Below are 18,048 nucleotides of genomic sequence, written 5' to 3' on the forward strand. Positions count from 1 at the left end.
TTGGGGCTTCGTGGGATTTGGTTGTTGCGTGTACCAGACAGCTGCGGTGATGAGACGGCTGGATATTGACTGCTGAGAGATGACTTCACATCCTGGGACATCCCTAATTCGATGAAAAAGTAGATTAAAAACTGATATCTTATGTGAATACGAGAAAAAGAGGCTAAGCGACTATCGTATGTGCTATATCACTGTATCTACTTTTTAACGTGTGTAATCATAAGTGTGAATCGACAAATAAGAATGGAATCTACAAAGTATTAGGTTTGTTCAGCATTGCTTTGTAAGTAGAAGATGAAGAGATAAGGTTTGACTAAAACATGCTGGGTGATGTTTGAGATTGGCCTTGGTTAGTATGCTTATGAAACCGCTGCTCTAACAGATAGCCATAGGGAATGGAAATAGATGTGTGATGACAATGCCACCAAATGACTTTGGTGGAAGAGGAACGAACACACTGGGACATGCTGTTATTGGAAAATAATGACGAAACTTCAGTGGTACCATATCGCACCACCACATCGTTCATTATTTTCCAATCAACGCATACCCCGTTATGTATACCTCCGGTAACTTTGTTGGATGAGGTTATGTTTTTGCCTCTGTTTGCTTGTTTGTGTTTTCTCAACGTAACTCAAATGGTAGTGAATAGATTTTGAAGCAATTTCGAAGAAAGACGAGCCATGGGCCAAGGAACAATTGACTAGATTTTGATGTAAATCCGGATATGTATGTGGATCCAGGATTTTTTATCTGTTCCCAATGTAACTCAAAAAGTACTGAACGGATTTGGTTGAAATTTGGTGGAAACCTTCAGTATTATCCTATGTTCAAATGATTTGATTTTGATGTTAAGAATATGTGGCTTGGCAGAGATATGCACTCCACTGAGTGCCCTTCTAGTTCATTCTGTATTTAAATGAAAGAAATTTGTAGTTTTCAGGGTCTCCTGCTGCTCTGCCAGGAAAATTGCAGTTGCAACACAAACACCGACAAACCCCCAACAAACCCCACCTACTTTGTTGAAACTATGTTTGTCTACCTGAAATGAAGAAGAAGGGGCAGACGTAAACAGTACTGAAATAAGCAGAAACACAGTACATCTGTGTTACTCACCAGACTTAGTGGAAGGTTCAGTCATTGGTGGATATGATTTCGTGCTCAGTGTTGATTGGCCAAACACCTTTGACTTTAGTGGAGGGGAGGGGTTAGGGAGAGAAGACCTGGGATTGGCTGATCTCCTGACAGGCTTAGGGCTCATACGAATCATAGAAGTGACAGCAGCTTGGGGTGTTGCAGTGGTTGTGGATGCATCTACAACTGATCGCACTTCCTGTGACACTGAGGAATAAACTGAAGAGTATCCAGAATACTCTGACCAGAAAAGACAAGAAACAAAGAAAATGAGGATGGATTTGGGAACTCTATGTCAAAAGAGAAAAACACAGAACTCACCACTATCAGGAGGTGATTCTGTTCGTCTAGCTACAGAACTTATAGAGAGCTGAGGCTGTGAGAAGACACAAGACATACATGACCTCCCTTCTCGTGATTCTGTAGAGGCTTCTGTTTGGATAAAAATGAAAATATAAGGCTCTAGATAAACATTCAATCCTACTGTATATCATTTAAAGCATGTGGGATAGCCAAAATATTGTGATGAAAAGATGCATTTTCTAACGAAAGGTGATTTTCCCAAGGAGCACTGATATGGTGCATATGCATGTGGGGAAGCCATGGCCTAATGGTTAGCGAAGCAGCTTTGGGACCAAAAGGTCTCCAGTTTGATTCCCTGGACCAGCAGGAATGGCCAAAGTGCCCTTGAGCAAGGCACCTAACCCCCAATTGCTCCCTGGGCTGCTCTGGGTATGTTCTATGTTGCTCTGGATAAGAGTGTCTGCTAAATGGCATTAATGTAATTTTTCCAGGAAAATTTGATTGATATCTTGTTGCATTATTTTTTGGAAAATCTACTTTTACAACTTTGGCGAAATTATGCTATAGCTATTCTAATCTAGAGCATACAAATGAGATAGAGCGGATTAAGTAGTTAATCAGTACCTGTCTGTGATGATGTGAACTTCTCTCTGTTGTGATTGGCTGCTCTTCTTTGACGTCTGGGGCTCATCCAATTTATAGAGGTTGCAATAGGCTGGGCAGAAGTCGCATGCTGACCATTTACCGATGACCTCACTTCCTGGGACACGGATGAATACACTGACGAGTAGCCAGAGTACTCTGAATGAATAACAAAAATAAGATTTGCAGTCAGAAGGTCCGGGTTCGAGCCCCGTGGCCGGCGAGGGCCTTTCTGTGCGGAGTTTGCATGTTCTCCCCGTGTCCGCGTGGGTTTCCTCCGGGTGCTCTGGTTTCCCCCACAGTCCAAAGACATGCAGGTTAGGTTAACTGGTGACTCTAAATTGAGCGTAGGTGTGAATGTGAGTGTGAATGGTTGTCTGTGTCTATGTGTCAGCCCTGTGATGACCTGGCAACTTGTCCAGGGTGTACCCCGCCTTTCGCCCATAGTCAGCTGGGATAGGCTCCAGCTTACCTGCGACCCTGTAGAAGGATAAAGCGGCTAGAGATAATGAGATGAGATGAGAAGATTTGCAGTCAAGTCACTGAACATGATGTTTAGACTAGTGAGTAGAAGCCATGGTACCTGTCTATTTTAAATATTAATAATTGAAATAAAGGACATTGGTCCAATTTACCACTTTCAGATGGCGAATCGGCACGTCTGCTTAGAGAACCAATGGATAACTGAGGATGGGAGAAACTGTCCTCTGTTGACCTCATTTCCTGTTGCACTGAAAGAGCATTTGATTGAACAAAAGGATCCAAAACTATTTTGGCAAATATATTTCTAAATGGACAAACAAAAGCAGAAAGGGAAGGAAAAATGAAGGAAAAGGGGAAAAAATCTGGACTTGTACTCACACTGAACTGGATGCTGAGTTTGGTTGCTCTCTGAGGTTACACTAGAAGTCTCAGCAGAGTTTAGATAAACAACAGACTGAGAACTGATAAGACTGGTCTCTTGATTTTGTGCAAGATCTTGGTTTTTCAGTTTTCTGGAAGGCCGTGGACTTATTTGTGCGAAAGAGGAGATAGGAGAGTGAGGAGTCACTTTGCTGGAAGGATCTTGGTTTCCATGACTGTCAGGTAAATTTATTTTGTCTGGGCAAGAGAAGTAATCTGTCAGACAAAATACAATATATAAAATCCTTATGGTTTTAATTGTATTATGATCAGGATAATAATTTTTACAATTTCACAATTACATTATTATAACAACTCACCAGACCCTGGTGAAGGTACAGCCTGTAACACTGGTTTCTTCATTGTAGTAGGAGATGGTATAGGGTTCCGTTTGGTGGAAGAATGGTCATCTAGGTTAAACCTGGTTGGCTTAGTCTTAGAGTTTGGGCTCATGTGAACATTTAAATTTGATGTAGCAGGAACTTGAGTTTCCATCACAGCTATTTGTTCTTCATAAAGACTGCTGGTAGATGACATTTTTTCTGTCTGGACTATGGAAAAAAATCCACAGCTCTGACATCATGAGAGGAATAACACACATTAGGCATGCTACTATCAGAAAATAATCAACGACAGAGTGGTGGGATGTGGCCTGATCTGAAGTTGTTCCTGATCTGTTACTGAAAATTAATCAATACCTTCTGACCAATCAGAATCATTCAACACTGTTGTGGTATAATTTGAATTATTATCCATACAGGACACTTTTTCAATGGAATAAAAACATGTATTCTATTCAAGGGAGTAACTTTGATTTTGACATTGGTGCGGACACAAAAGTGATCCAAGGCAGAGCTTCCGAAAGGTGGCAGTAAAGGACCATGGATTTGTTGTATCTAGCCTAGCCTAGTAGTAGTAGAAAGAGGTCACTGTAAAACGGTGAACGCAGCAGACTCAGCAGCTGTCACGCTGTTGATTCTGAAATGCAAGTTGCACATCTGCATGGCCATGCAGTAGCCTACATCTGACTACTTACATTCTGTAAAACCATTAGGTCTATAAATTTAACATTCATTCATCGAGGATATTATCTAACACCAAGTTACATTGCTCCAGCATTCCTTTTCTCTGCAGCTATGCAGTAGCCTAGCTCTGATGAGTCCTGTCACGTTGCTAAACCTGCCTAAGGAGCCGCAGCAATACTTTTATGAAGGGTTTCCATACATCAAAAGGATTTTGTTGAGTTTTTAAAGCTCAACAGAAACCCTGCACTTACATTCTTGACTTTGAAGAAGAATGAACGAATGTCTCGTTTCTTGGGAGGGGGGCCGTCATCCATGATACTCAAGTCAGCATGCGAGTCGTAGGGCAAGCATGCATGGACATCGAAGTCCAGCTCAATTTGTAGGCTGACGGAGAGTGGGGGGTGAGTGGGGTAGGTCAGGTGTGTACGTGTGAGATACGGGGGGTTGATGGGCGGGTAGTCACGGCTGCTGTGGGAAATGTGCTGCTTTTACAGCAGATGGAGTGACAGCTGGGATAGCCAACCATGCAAGTTAGTGAGAAACAGGTAGCTAATCAGAGAATGATATCTATGTTAGAGGGGGGATTATTAGCAGTGTCATACATTTAACCCTTTGTGTGCCATATAATCATTGCTCAGGTTAGGACATCGGTTTTATTGATCGTGATTACACAGTAGCAGCTAAATATTGGTAGGGACACGTCCCTAGCATCCCTACCCAAAATTATGCCCTAGATTCTATTCCTTTCTAGTGGGTTCCATTCATTTGGTTTGATAGCATGCAATATTGTTAGTATATTGCTTATCCTACGTGTATTACGTCACTCTATCCAATGGAGAATGAGCACTGAATATGGTTTAGGATATTGCATGGTTGTCAAGTCAGCATGATGTCACATGTCGGAGATGTAAATCTTCCGCACTAGCGAGCGACTGTGACAATTTGTAAACAAACATGGCCGCCAGGTTCGCGTCATTAAATACGGAAGATTTTGAGAGAATTTTGAAAGAGAAAGACGTGTTGAACACCCAGAATGAATGTGCATGTATAATAATAATAATAATAATAATAATAATAATAATAATAATATTGGCTGGTTTTTTTCGTGGTACATCAGATATATTTCATTCAGCTACTCGTCTTCAACTCGTTTAATATCATGCTAGCTGAATGGAATATATCTGATATACCACGAAAAAAAAGCCAGCCAATATTATTTAAATATGTTTCAGAGCGACTAATATCCTGAAAAAAACTATGAAAGACCATTTGTACCAATTCTGTGGTGTGATCTGATTGCTGGACTTGGTGTAGAAGAACACTTGAATGGTGTAGGGCTTTGGTTGGTTGACTTCAGAGGTTTGGGGCTCCCAGGAACAGGTGGACAACTTGTAGGTTTTTGTGGCATTGGTGTAGTAAGTGGTTCTGCATGCTGAGTTGAACTGGTTGCTTGGGAATGATCTAGTTGAAAAAGCAGAAACCAAATATTAAGAGCTACTGAATGCTAAGAAAGAAAGAAAGAAAGAAAGAAAGAAAGAAAGAAAGAAAGAAAGAAAGAAAGGACAGAAAGAAAGAACAGAAAGAAAGAAAGGACAGAAAGAAAGAAAGAAAGAAAGAAAGAAAGAAAGAAAGAAAGAAAGAAAGAAAGAAAGAAAGAAAGAAAGAAAGATATAGTATCTTATTCACCAGTTTGGAGGGAGGGCTCTAAATGTCCTGCAGGACAAGCAGATATTGGAGAGGTCACAGAAAATGGGGCCACGTAGTGGTTGGATACAGATGCACTGGATTTTGAAGCTTCACCAACACTTGAAGCTTTAAATAGGGATTCAGTTGTCTCTGGTGTACATGGTAAGTGAAATGGAGTAGGAATTTGGTTGGTTGATCTGAAAGATTTAGGGCTTAGCGGTATGTTCATAATGCTGACTGGTTGCTGGGGTTCTGTTGTGGATCCCAAACTTGACTGAACATTGACCGTTGACCGGAGCACTTGTGATGACAATAAGCGCTCTGACAATGACAGAATAAACATAAAGTAATTGTGGTTTAAGAAGCTGGTAGACATTGCTAGATATCAATATATGCATTTACATCCACAACAAACAAAAAACATACCAGTTTTAAAGGTAGATTCTGAAGATTTCCTTGTGGCATTGTCACTATTTGATATAGCAAAAGGAGCCACATGAAGGTTCTTTGTAGACGTTGCTGTATCTGAAGCTGGTTTGCTGAAAGGCAGATCAGCATTTTGATTGGTTAACTGCACAGTTTTGGGAGTCATCAAGTTGCCGTCTGTATTGGCCATTAGATTTGGTTTTCCTCTGGCTTCCAGATTGTTGACGATTGACATCACTTCCTGTGTCTCCAAAGTAATTTCTGATTCAGTGGAAAGTTAAAAGGGTGAGATGTGGGGACAATGTTGGGAAAGCAGAGGAGATAAAGAGAAACTGAACATAGATATTGCACCTACCATTCTCAAAGGAAAACGTTTCTGCAACTGTCTTTGGTGAGACCTTTTCAGGGGGTAACTGATGAAACTGGGAGTGAGTTGTAGAGTTATGGTTGTCTGGTGTCCTCACTTCCTGGCCCTGCTCTGCTGGTTGAAAAGGAGGCCGAAAACAATATATAAAAATATGAATCACCAAAATAAATATTAATGGTTAATTAGATAGTGTCAAGAACTATGATTGGCGTGGTATGCAAATTTGTTTCACCTACCAGATTTATGGTGGGATTCCGCGTTTGGCATTGATTTGGAGATTTCAATAGCTGAATGGCTAAATTGTGCCGGTGGTGGTATGAGTTTGGTAAGAATGGAGTTTGGTGTATGTTGTATCCTCCAAGGCCTTGTAGGCGTAGGGCTTAGTGGACAATCTTCAGCACTTCCAGATTTCTGGGGAGCTTCCATTAAAACCATGGACATGGTTTGATTATTGTTTGATGACTTCATTTCTTGGGTCTCTGTCAGTGAAAAAGAAACTGATAGACATTGATAGGATTTTAAGCAACCTGTCAGCTTCCAGGACAGAAATGTTTCTTGGTATATCAAACACCATTTGGTTAAATAGTGATGTCTGTAGTGTCGTGACGCATGGGGTCAACTTTGAGTTATTTGCAGCTGTGCACAGCCGAGGTCAGGAGCCTGGCTATTGGTGTCACCTGTAGTCTGTTTTGATTTGGACTTCTGAACTGCCAGATCTCTTGCTCTGCTTGTAGCTGTCAGTGGACGCTGTCTTGTAGTCATGGCCACTGACATGGTCATATGCTGGCTGGATAATGATGACATCACATCCTGTGACCCTGAGTATCCAGAATATCCAGAGAACCCAGAATATTATTCAATGACACAAAAGAGAGATAAATAGAAATCATGAAATAAAAGTTCACAGCCCCAAAATGACCCTGAATGACTGAGATTAATGAAATGAGATTCACTCACCACTTTCTAAAGAAGATTCAGGTCTCGGGTCTGTTTTAGGATGTATTTGGGGAGATGTGATGGTCAGAGAGTCAGAGACTGCATCTTGTTTACTGACCAGTGATGACATTTCTTCTAATTCTTTAAAGGATTTTACAATTAGTTAATGATTTGTAGATCATTGTAAGTCAGAAATTCAAGCCAACTGTCTATTACCTTGCACTTTCTCAGGTTTATTCTCCAGTCCAGCTGAAGTTAAGGGATCTTTACCTTCTTGTTCTTTTTCTGCTTGTTCTTCTTTTTCTTCTTGTTCTTCTTCTACCTCCTTCTCTCTGTTTATCACCTGTCAATCAATATGATTATATACATGTATAATTCATGTGTAGGACAAAAGTCTGAGTTTTCAAAGGCAGAGAATGTACTTACAGCTATCTTGTAGCTACTCCTAATGGAGAGGGGCAGAATTACAGGTTAACTGTTATACAACTCCTGATTTGAGCGGTTATTTTAATTACAGGGCTTTTCACATAACACAAACCATGCTGAGAGTTGTCAAATTACTACCCCCACTAAATCATCATATAATTACCTTATCATTAAGGCCCGAGCACTGGAGGTGCACGGCCTTGGTGTCCACCAGAGGGCGCTGCACTGGGGTGCAAGGCCCTATTGTTTTCCTAAGGATTCTTATTCTCCATCCATCCATCCATCCATCCATCCATCCATTATCTGTAGCTGCTTATCCTGTGCAGAGTCAAAGGCAAGCTGGAGCCTATCCCAGCTGACTATGGGTGAGAGGCAGGGTACAACCTGAACAAGTCGCCAAATCATCGCAGAGCTGACACATGGAGACAAACAACCATACTCACATTCACACCTACGGTTAATTTAGAGCCACCAATTAGCCTAACCTGCATGTCTTTGGACTGTAGGGGAAACCCACGCAGACACGGGGAGAACATGCAAACTCCACATAGAAAGGCCCCCATCAGCCACTGGGCTTGAACCTGGAACCTTCTTGCTGTGAGGTGACAGTGCTAACCACTACACCAACACGCTGCCTATGCTTATTATTCTTATTCTATTTCTTCAAGACTTGGCCATTTTTGAGGTGGTTCCCATGGGCGAAAACTCATGAAATTTGGTACACACATCAGTCCTGGCCACTGCTACTCAGGGATAGAGGCTTGGCCCTGGGTGTGTCCAGGGGACTCCATAGCACCCCCACATGTCATTGAGACTTGTGCCCAGTATATAGTTTCACCTATCTGTGTCAAATTTGGTAGGTGTGTGGGGTGCCCAAAGATTAAAAAAAAAAATTGTAATGTACATTGTATTAGCCATACTCAACTCATACTCATAAGTGAGTTATTTTTGTTTTTGTGCATTTTGACACATGTTACATTTTGACGTTCTTGTCCTGGGCAGTTTGTTGGATTCATGCCAGATTTGGTATACCGGCAGTGCTTGGGCCCCTATATTTGTTTTTTGGTTTTGTGCAATCAAAGATGGTTTATGAGACCACTTGGTAAAAAAACAAAAAACAAAAAAAGCTCATTAAAGTACAGTGTTCTTACTTTTTTCAGATTATGTACAGTATATACACTGCTTTAACGAGAATATCAATTAGCTGTAAATACTGTATATCCTTTTGCCTTGAGCAGATATATTTCTGTCCATTTACATTCACTCCAATTTGGTCATCTGCCAATTCCCACCCACCAGCCAGCTCTTCCCTATCATACAACAGCTACAGTACCAACCATGGAGGGTGAAGGCTAACATGTGCTCCCTCTGAGAGCCAGCCAAATGCATCTCTTCAAACTTCTGCTCATGCTGCATTACAGGGCAGCGTAACACACTTACAACCCCGATTCCAAAAAAGTTGGGACAAAGTCCAAATTGTAAATAAAAACGGAATGCAATGATGTGGAAGTTTCAAAATTCCATATTTTATTCAGAATAGAACATAGATGACATATCAAATGTTTAAACTGAGAAAATGTATCATTTAAAGAGAAAAATTAGGTGATTTTAAATTTCATGACAACAACATATCTCAAAAAAGTTGGGACAAGGCCATGTTTACTACTGTGAGACATCCCCTTTTCTCTTTACAACAGTCTGTAAATGTCTGGGGACTGAGGAGACAAGTTGCTCAAGTTTAGGGATAAGAATGTTAACTCATTCTTGTCTAATGGAGGATTCTAGTTGCTCAACTGTCTTAGGTCTTTTTTGTCGTATCTTCCGTTTTATGATGCGCCAAATGTTTTCTATGGGTGAAAGATCTGGACTGCAGGCTGGCCAGTTCAGTACCCGGACCCTTCTTCTACGCAGCCATGATGCTGTAATTGATGCAGTATGTGGTTTCGCATTGTCATGTTGGAAAATGCAAGGTCTTCCCTGAAAGAGACATCGTCTGGATGGGAGCATATGTTGCTCTAGAACCTGGATATACCTTTCAGCATTGATGGTGTCTTTCCAGATGTGTAAGCTGCCCATGCCACACGCACTAATGCAACCCCATACCATCAGAGATGCAGGCTTCTGAACTGAGCGCTGATAACAACTTGGGTCGTCCTTCTCCTCTTTAGTCCAAATGACATGGCGTCCCTGATTTCCATAAAGAACTTCAAATTTTAATTCGTCTGACCACAGAACAGTTTTCCACTTTGCCACAGTCCATTTTAAATGAGCCGTGGCCCAGAGAAGACGTCTGCGCTTCTGGATCATGTTTAGATACGGTTTCTTCTTTGAACTATCGAGTTTTAGCTGGCAACGGCGGATGGCACGGTGAATTGTGTTCACAGATAATGTTCTCTGGAAATATTCCTGAGCCCATTTTGTGATTTCCAATACAGAAGCATGCCTGTATGTGATGCAGTGCCGTCTAAGGGTCCGAAGATCACGGGCACCCAGTATGGTTTTCCGGCCTTGACCCTTACGCACAGAGATTCTTCCAGATTCTCTGAATCTTTTGACGATATTATGCACTGTAGATGATGATATGTTCAAACTCTTTGCAATTTTACACTGTCGAACTCCTTTCTGATATTGCTCCACTATTTGTTGGTGCAGAATTAGGGGGATTGGTGATCCTCTTCCCGTCTTTACTTCTGAGAGCCGCTGCCACTCCAAGATGCTCTTTTTATACCCAGTCATGTTAATGACCTATTGCCAATTGACCTAATGAGTTGCAATTTGGTCCTCCAGCTGTTCCTTTTTTGTACCTTTAACTTTTCCAGCCTCTTATTGCCCCTGTCCCAACTTTTCTGAGATGTGTTGCTGTCATGAAATTTCAAATGAGCCAATATTTGGCATGAAATTTCAAAATGTCTCACTTTCGACATTTGATATGTTGTCTATGTTCTATTGTGAATACAATATCAATTTTTGAGATTTGTAAATTATTGCATTCCGTTTTTATTTATTTACAATTTGTACTTTGTCCCAACTTTTTTGGAATCGGGGTTGTAGAAGAAAGTGCTATCTACATACATGATCTCACAGATATCCATGATTGGTTAGTGTCTCTATGATTGACAAAGAAGAGAGAGAGAGAGAGAGAGTATGCCCCTCCCACCCACCCAGACAGAATGGCCAGTTTTGATCCCTTGGCTCCTGGCCATGTGACATAGGATGTGACATAGTCAGGATTTGAACTCACTTTCTCCTATAAGGCTTTTTATTTTTAATTGCACCTTTATTCAACAATTTCATCTTCAGTAACTGTTTTATAGTGGCGGATCCAGCATATATCCAGGGCACCACACACACACACACACACAAACCTGGGGGTAATTTGGAGTAGCCATGGGGAGAACATTTGAAAGTCTGCACAGACAGTAAGGTTAAGATAATGACCTCGATGAAGAAGTAGTACTAGAATACAGCAATGTAGATGGAAACTTCAGAATTTCCATCTAAGTGCAATGAGGTCGCTGAAATTCAGACTAGGGTGATGCAGTGTGTGTGTTTTGAACATTGTTATGTGTGTGAACATGCATTCTGCATGTATGGCAGTATGCACATCTTGTTAGAGGAATAAACGTTTCTATAAAGGCAAAAATTGAACCATCGTTTTCTCATGACCTTGGGCTATTTAAGGTGGTAAGCATCTATCACATACTTCCTCTATTTTGAAACAGTCAAAAGCCAGAATAACTACTTGCTTCCTCCTATTTGCATCTGTATTTCTAAGACAGCACTGTGGTGAATTCCAAGAACATATAACTGTGAAGATGTAACAGGAAAGCATTGATCAAATTAAACCTGAGACACATGGCTTATATACCAAATATCATCAACTTGGACACTCATGGACCCAAAAATCAGGATGGAAAATATGCATTAGAATGTTGTATGTTTGTGCACATGACTAGTAACATTCATAATTACAATAAAGGAGATTTTATGATCTATTCTGTTATTTATAAGATGATTTCTAAGGACACTGTAACTTGTCAGAGTGTGCTAAGGAGTGGGCTAATTCTTAGTGCAACAAGATATCAGTCGACCTTGCTAAAAATACACGAGACTTTTTAGGGCCACCTGAAGAAAGAGGGAGAGGGAGAGGGAAATCTGTGATCTGAGTTATAAGCACATGGAACCTAAACCATATGGTGAATTTGGCACTGAAACCACATGCTCAATACGTGTATGCAAAAATAGAAATAGTGCGAATATTCACAGAATGGCTATCTTTGATCAAGGGATTGGTTTTAACAGCTCAACAACTTTGTGAATGAGTTTGGTAATCTGTGATTGGACTGTTAGTTCAGATCGAAAGCTGCCAAAAATAACTAGGATGTACATCTGGACATTTTCGAATCATAACCCAAGCAAGACTGAGAGTAGCATGAGTCATTAATGTAACTGTAACTGCAGCTATAATGCAAGATTGGAAAAATTATTATACGATATTATATGATATCTGTCCCCTGTTAAATTTGTTAGTATCATAAAAGGAACCAGAATATATTTAAATATTATGGTAATTTAAGGATGCAAAGATATGTAAATGTATAGCAGATTAAATCTTTATGTAAATCAGTTTTGTAAGAAGAATGTGAAATGTTTAAGGTAAGAGACAGCAGTATTTTACGATCTTTAGATAACTATTAGAATACACATTTTTTCCCCATAGTTTTGCAAAGAGATCTAAGGGTGCGCACACACACACACACACACACACACACACACACACACACACACACACACACACACACACACACACACCACTTCCAGTGCTAAAAGAAATCTCACAAGACCCTTTATGATCATATTTAACTTATACAGTATATCATAACATATAATAAAACATTACGTAATCAAACTATTCAAGTATTAAGCATGTTGAGCTGTGAATAAATATGTATCATATTAAAATCATTTATAAAAGTTGCAGTGACATTATTAATACTTGTTTTTAGGTTATTGTGCTTCAGATAATACCTGGTTAATTCAACCGACCAATCAGTCAGGCTTATTAATATACTGACTATAATAAGTATAATTATTATCCATACAGGACACTTTTTCGATAGAATAAAGAGGTTCCATTCATTTGGTTTGATCGCATGCAATATTGTTAGCATATCGCTTATCCTACGTGTATTACGTCACTCTACCCAATGGAGAATAAGCATTGAATATGGTTTATGATATTGCATGGTTGTCAAGACAACACAACGTCACACATCAGAGACGTAACACTTCCACGCTAGCAAGTGACTGTGACAATTTGTAAACAAACATGGCTGCCAGGTTTGCTTTGTTAAATACGGAAGATTTTGAGAGAATTTTGAAAGAGAACTCATCTTCAACTCATTCAGTATCATGCTAGCTGAATAATAATAATAATAATAATAATAATAATAATAATAATAATAATAAGTTAAATTTATATAGCGCCTTTCAAGAAACCCAAGGACGCTTTACAATTATAGACAAGGGGGAAAAAAAAAATAATAAAATAATAAATAAATAAAAAGTAAAAAGTCCACCAGGTAGGGTTCAGGATGTAATTCCAGTTGTGTAGCAGCCACAGTCCCGCCAAAAGGCGCACGAAAACAAGTCCCACATCTCCAGCACCGCCGCCGTGACGCCGTCAGCAACATCGCTCGAACACCACGCCATGGATCCACAAAGCGAGCAGAGAAGCTCCGCCATGCAGAGCACTGGTATGTCCAAACTGCCTGCATAGCCGCCGCAACACCACCGAGCAACATCACTCAGAACATCACACCAAGCGTTAAAGCACAGAGCGCTGGACAACCACGATGTAAAATGAGCAACAGGCTCACTGCAGTCCATAGCTGGGAGCACAGGCATCACCCACGGCAAACCAAGGCCTGGAGGGAACCGACGCCCAAAACTGGGTCCGGAGCTACACCACCACCGGCGGACAAAACACTCAAACAAACATCAAATTACACAAACACACAGAAAAAAAATTAAATAAAATGAAAATAGAAAAAGAAAGAAAATAAAATGAAAAAAAGCTCTGGTGAGAAGCGGCAGCCAGAAACGCGCACGACGTACTCTCAACCGGAAACGGAAACGAAAAAAAAAAAGCTGAATAGAATATATCCGATATACCACTCAACGCCAGCCAATATTATTTAATTATATAACTCTAACTGTAACTGTATAGTAATCTCTACTAAAAATCCATTCCATTAAAAATATTTTATACCACAATGTTTTTGAATTCTCAAATCAGTCAGAAGGTGTTGATTCATTTTCTATAGCAGCGGCTCTGACAATAGTGCAGCTGTAAGTCAAATCACAGGTTTATATTATTGCACTGATTCGAATATGTCCATGTTTCTATAGTAACAACTCATTCACAGGGACTTGTATGATGGACACGCCACATAATCTAAGGCTAATAATAAACAGATTAAAATGTTGTTATTTAACAAGAAAAAAAACATATAATCACTGATAAGATGAAGCTGACGTAAGGAGATGATTAACATTTCTGGAATGGGTCTTTGTACTTTGTAACAGCCCCACCACAGGAGAGTCTTCAAGACAGAGGACTTTATGATTTGTGGTTTTTCACTAACGAAACAAATTACATCATATTAATTTCGAGAGAGAGAGAGAGAGAGAGAGAGAGAACAGAGAGGCGGGTTAGGGAAAGAGTGTTTATAGCTGCTATAACGTAAGTGATAAGAGGAACTTGTCATAGCTAGTTCCAGAAAAAAAAAGTTAAAGGTGGTATATTATACCACTTTTAAATAAGTTGGCACAGTTCTCTGAGGTCTTAATAAAATTAATTTTTTTCACGGTCCGGTTTCCATCAAATCCTGCGCTCTGATTGGCTGGCGAGTGGGTCCGTATCCTACGGTACGGACCCCGGTTATGGACCTCTGGTGACTCGCTCGTTCACAACAACAACAACAAATGTAGCAATTTTTGTCAACATTTATCTTTTTTTATAAGATTTATTTATAAGATTTTTATCAAAAATCTTATAATTTTTTGCCAGCACTTCTCAGCATAATAGCATTAATTTTACATCATGGATAGCGATAACGACAGTCTTCACAGAGAAAGCGAGTTTTACTACCCTGAGGAAGAAGAAATAAAATAAAACATTTCAGGAGAAAGCTAAAAACCTGTAACTGTTGCTAACGCCGAGCAAAAACATGGCTGAATCCTGAATGACTCAATTTTGTATAAATAGGGGACTAGATAGGCAGCAAAATGTAGTTTTTTTTCCTGCCATGGAAGTGCACTTGTATACCGAGGAGGAAGCCATTTGCATTACAGCCATGAATGAGGATTAAAAATGGCAGCTTGCCTCAGTTTTCCATTTCGGGCGCTCTCATTTTCTGTTAGAATTTGGTAAAGAAAAAAATAAATATATTATTTACCAGCTTAAGGTCGGTCCATAAGGTGAAATACCGTGACCTCAGTCTTGAATACTGACCTCGGCCCAGAGGGCCTCGGTCAGTACTTTCAATACCTCGGTCACGGTATTTGACGATATGGACCTCCCAGCTGGTAAATAACATATGTACCGTATGTGATGTGCTTTGGTCAGAATACTACAAGGTAAAAGCACTACAGCCTCACATCTCACTTTGTCTAAACAGCCCGTTTCAAAACGGCTGATTGGAGTGCTTGTTCCTTTAAATGATAATGAGCCACTGCTCACCCTGCCCCCAACTTCTGCTGGCCAATCAGATAGCACTTTACTTATGAATATTCATTCAGAAAGGCAGTTCTCAAACCGTGAGTGGAGATACTCAGATGAAGGGATGGTATAATTCTAATGAGCTCCACTTGTGACATAGAAAGTGGAGCCAATTCTGAACGGCTTGTTGAAGATCATGTTTTCTGAAATAGGAGCCCAAAATAAACTGATATGGTGTCTTAGTTCAGCGTTTGTGGGTTGGTAGGCTCCAGATACCCAACTGTATGCACACAAGCACTGAAGAAGTGTGTTTTTCATCATACATCCCCTTTAATTTACCTTTAAATGGAGTAAAAAGTATGATTTGAAGTTCTTTAGTTAGGTAAAGAATTTGCTATGGTGTAAAAGAAATAAAACACTTCAGGATGTGCTGTTATAGGGGAAAAATCCCTTCAAGATGGTAACAGTAACTCTGTTTTACCTCCCCATCATGTTTTATCCCTTACTTATAAAGTATTAAAACCATGGAGTGTGGACCTCACTTTGAGAAGTGTGGATTTGAACAAAGAAAGCAAGCAGTACATGAATAAGTAGCTTACATTAGAGTCATAACTTGCATCCTCATTAATGGTGGTGGCCATAGATGTGGTCGGGGAGCTCCTGGAGGAAGTAGATTCTGAATCCACACACACAGATCCACCGAGTAAGTATGCTCCAGCTGGATCACACATTTCTTTTTCCTTCATGGAAGATGCAGTTCCAGGGCTACATCTCTCAGCTTGGATTTGGGCTTGAACTTGGAGATCATGGAGATCACAATTCCTCTGGGAACTTGACTGGCTCGCTATCCAAGGTAGTGTATCTACCAGTTGGGAAAGAGCCTGTAACTTTTCCTTCAGCTGCTGGTTTTCCTCCTGGAGCCTTGAAACCATGTTCTCTAGGGGTTTGGTGCCTTTACAGGCTTCCTCCAGGCGCTGCTCCACATTTTGCTTGAAAGTAGCAACGTCAACATGGATCTCACGTACAACAAGGCGTAGAGCTTGTTCAAACTGTGCCAGCACAGCAGTGCCATTATTCTCACCTGAACCACTTGCTGTACTCGACTCCATCACAGCGCAAGCCCAAGGAACTGTGTGTGTGTAGATGGTGTTTGTGTTTTTCCTTGACCCGCCAGCGGGTATGTGAGCAGAGAAAGCAAAGAGCAGGCTCTTTCTTTGCTTTCTTGGCCCCCAAGTCATTTGACAGTGGAAAAAGTGGTGGGGGGTGGGGGAAGCAGAGTAATAGAGATGGAAAGCTTGGGTCCCCATGTAAGAGGTCTAATTTTAGAATGTATTTACTGTCTGGCAGCCTGTCACTTGCCTTAATGTTTCATCAGGGCGGGGTAAGACGGAGCAAGCAGGGTGCAAAGAGACACAAATCATACTCTAACATAGTACTGTATCTCGATGTAAACTTCAATAATGATCGAACTATTATCTATAGACAGAATTGCATGGAGACTATCCCAACCAAATTGTTAAACAATATTCATTATTATACATACAGGACATAAATGATATGATATATATTTTATTATCCCAAAGGGAAATTTGTCTTGGACTCATGCACTGCATACAATGCTCAACAATAATTAAAAAAAAGGACACTTTTTCGATGGAATAAAAACGTGTGTTCTATTCCCTTCTAGCGGGTTTCATTCATCTGGTTTGACAGCATGCAATATTGCTAGCATATCGCTTATCCTATGTATATTACGTCACTCTACCCAATGGAGTATGAACATTGAATATGGTTTACAATATTGCATGATTCTCAAGACAACATGACATCGCATGCTGAAGACGTAAAACTTGCGCGCTAGTGAGTGACTGTGACAATTTGTAAACAAACATGGTCGCCAGGGTTGCTTTGTTAAATATGGAAAGTTTTGAGAGAGAAAGACACATTGAATACCTGAAAGGAATGCATAATAATAATAATAATAATAATAATAATATTGGCTGGCTTTTTTTCGTGGTATATCTGATATATTCCATTCAGCTACTCGTCTTCGACTTGTTCAATATCATGCTAGCTGAATGGAGTATAGTTGACATACCACTCAACACCAGCCAATGTTATTGAAATATTCACATTTCCTCTAATGTGACCTGGCCTTCATTTCGGTAGTCCTTGAATAAAGTGTAATAAAAATCAAATACTTTCCCAGACCGTACAATCATGTAAAAATTCTTTTCTAACACAGCATCAGCTCCTATCATGTTTTCCTTCATCAGCTCATGTCAGTCAAGTGAGTTTACCATGTGGGGACAGGGCCGTAATTCTTGGGTCAGAGGCCAAAGGGTATTGAGTCTGTAGCAGGTGCATGGTTACAGTAGGATGCCGTAATGCATGCTGAACTCGTATGTACCTGATTGGTAAACAGGTTGAAGTGCCATTAATATGGCACTAAAGAAATGATATCAGAGATTTCACTG

General features: G+C 40.2%; 1 protein-coding gene across 7 annotated transcripts in view; it reads right to left on the reverse strand.

Moving 5' to 3' along the window:
* LOC132875535 (mucin-2-like) overlaps positions 1–16,781 on the reverse strand; it is a 22,277-nt gene extending 5,496 nt beyond the window's left edge. For 2 of the 7 annotated variants that reach the window (XM_060912377.1, XM_060912371.1), the window contains exons 1-16: positions 16,171–16,781; positions 7,639–7,765; positions 7,444–7,563; positions 7,164–7,304; positions 6,723–6,983; positions 6,475–6,600; positions 6,120–6,380; positions 5,694–6,014; positions 5,283–5,468; positions 3,303–3,533; positions 2,941–3,198; positions 2,715–2,810; positions 2,062–2,238; positions 1,456–1,566; positions 1,117–1,374; positions 1–103 (exon numbers count right to left, since the gene is read on the reverse strand). The exon at positions 1–103 is cut by the window's left edge and continues 116 nt beyond it. In XM_060912377.1, coding sequence (XP_060768360.1) covers positions 1–103; positions 1,117–1,374; positions 1,456–1,566; positions 2,062–2,238; positions 2,715–2,810; positions 2,941–3,198; positions 3,303–3,533; positions 5,283–5,468; positions 5,694–6,014; positions 6,120–6,380; positions 6,475–6,600; positions 6,723–6,983; positions 7,164–7,304; positions 7,444–7,563; positions 7,639–7,765; positions 16,171–16,680 — 3,287 coding nt within the window. In that variant the 5' untranslated portion in view covers positions 16,681–16,781. Of the gene's footprint in view, positions 104–1,116; positions 1,375–1,455; positions 1,567–2,061; positions 2,239–2,714; positions 2,811–2,940; positions 3,199–3,302; positions 3,534–5,282; positions 5,469–5,693; positions 6,015–6,119; positions 6,381–6,474; positions 6,601–6,722; positions 6,984–7,163; positions 7,305–7,443; positions 7,564–7,638; positions 7,766–7,848; positions 8,088–16,170 lie in introns of those variants that run through there. The other 5 variants (XM_060912375.1, XM_060912373.1, XM_060912372.1 and 2 more) reach the window with 5 other exon arrangements.
* Between the last annotated feature and the right edge of the window lie 1,267 nt (positions 16,782–18,048).

The sequence above is a fragment of the Neoarius graeffei genome, chromosome 28 (assembly GCF_027579695.1).
Source record: "Neoarius graeffei isolate fNeoGra1 chromosome 28, fNeoGra1.pri, whole genome shotgun sequence".
NCBI lineage: Eukaryota > Metazoa > Chordata > Actinopteri > Siluriformes > Ariidae > Neoarius > Neoarius graeffei.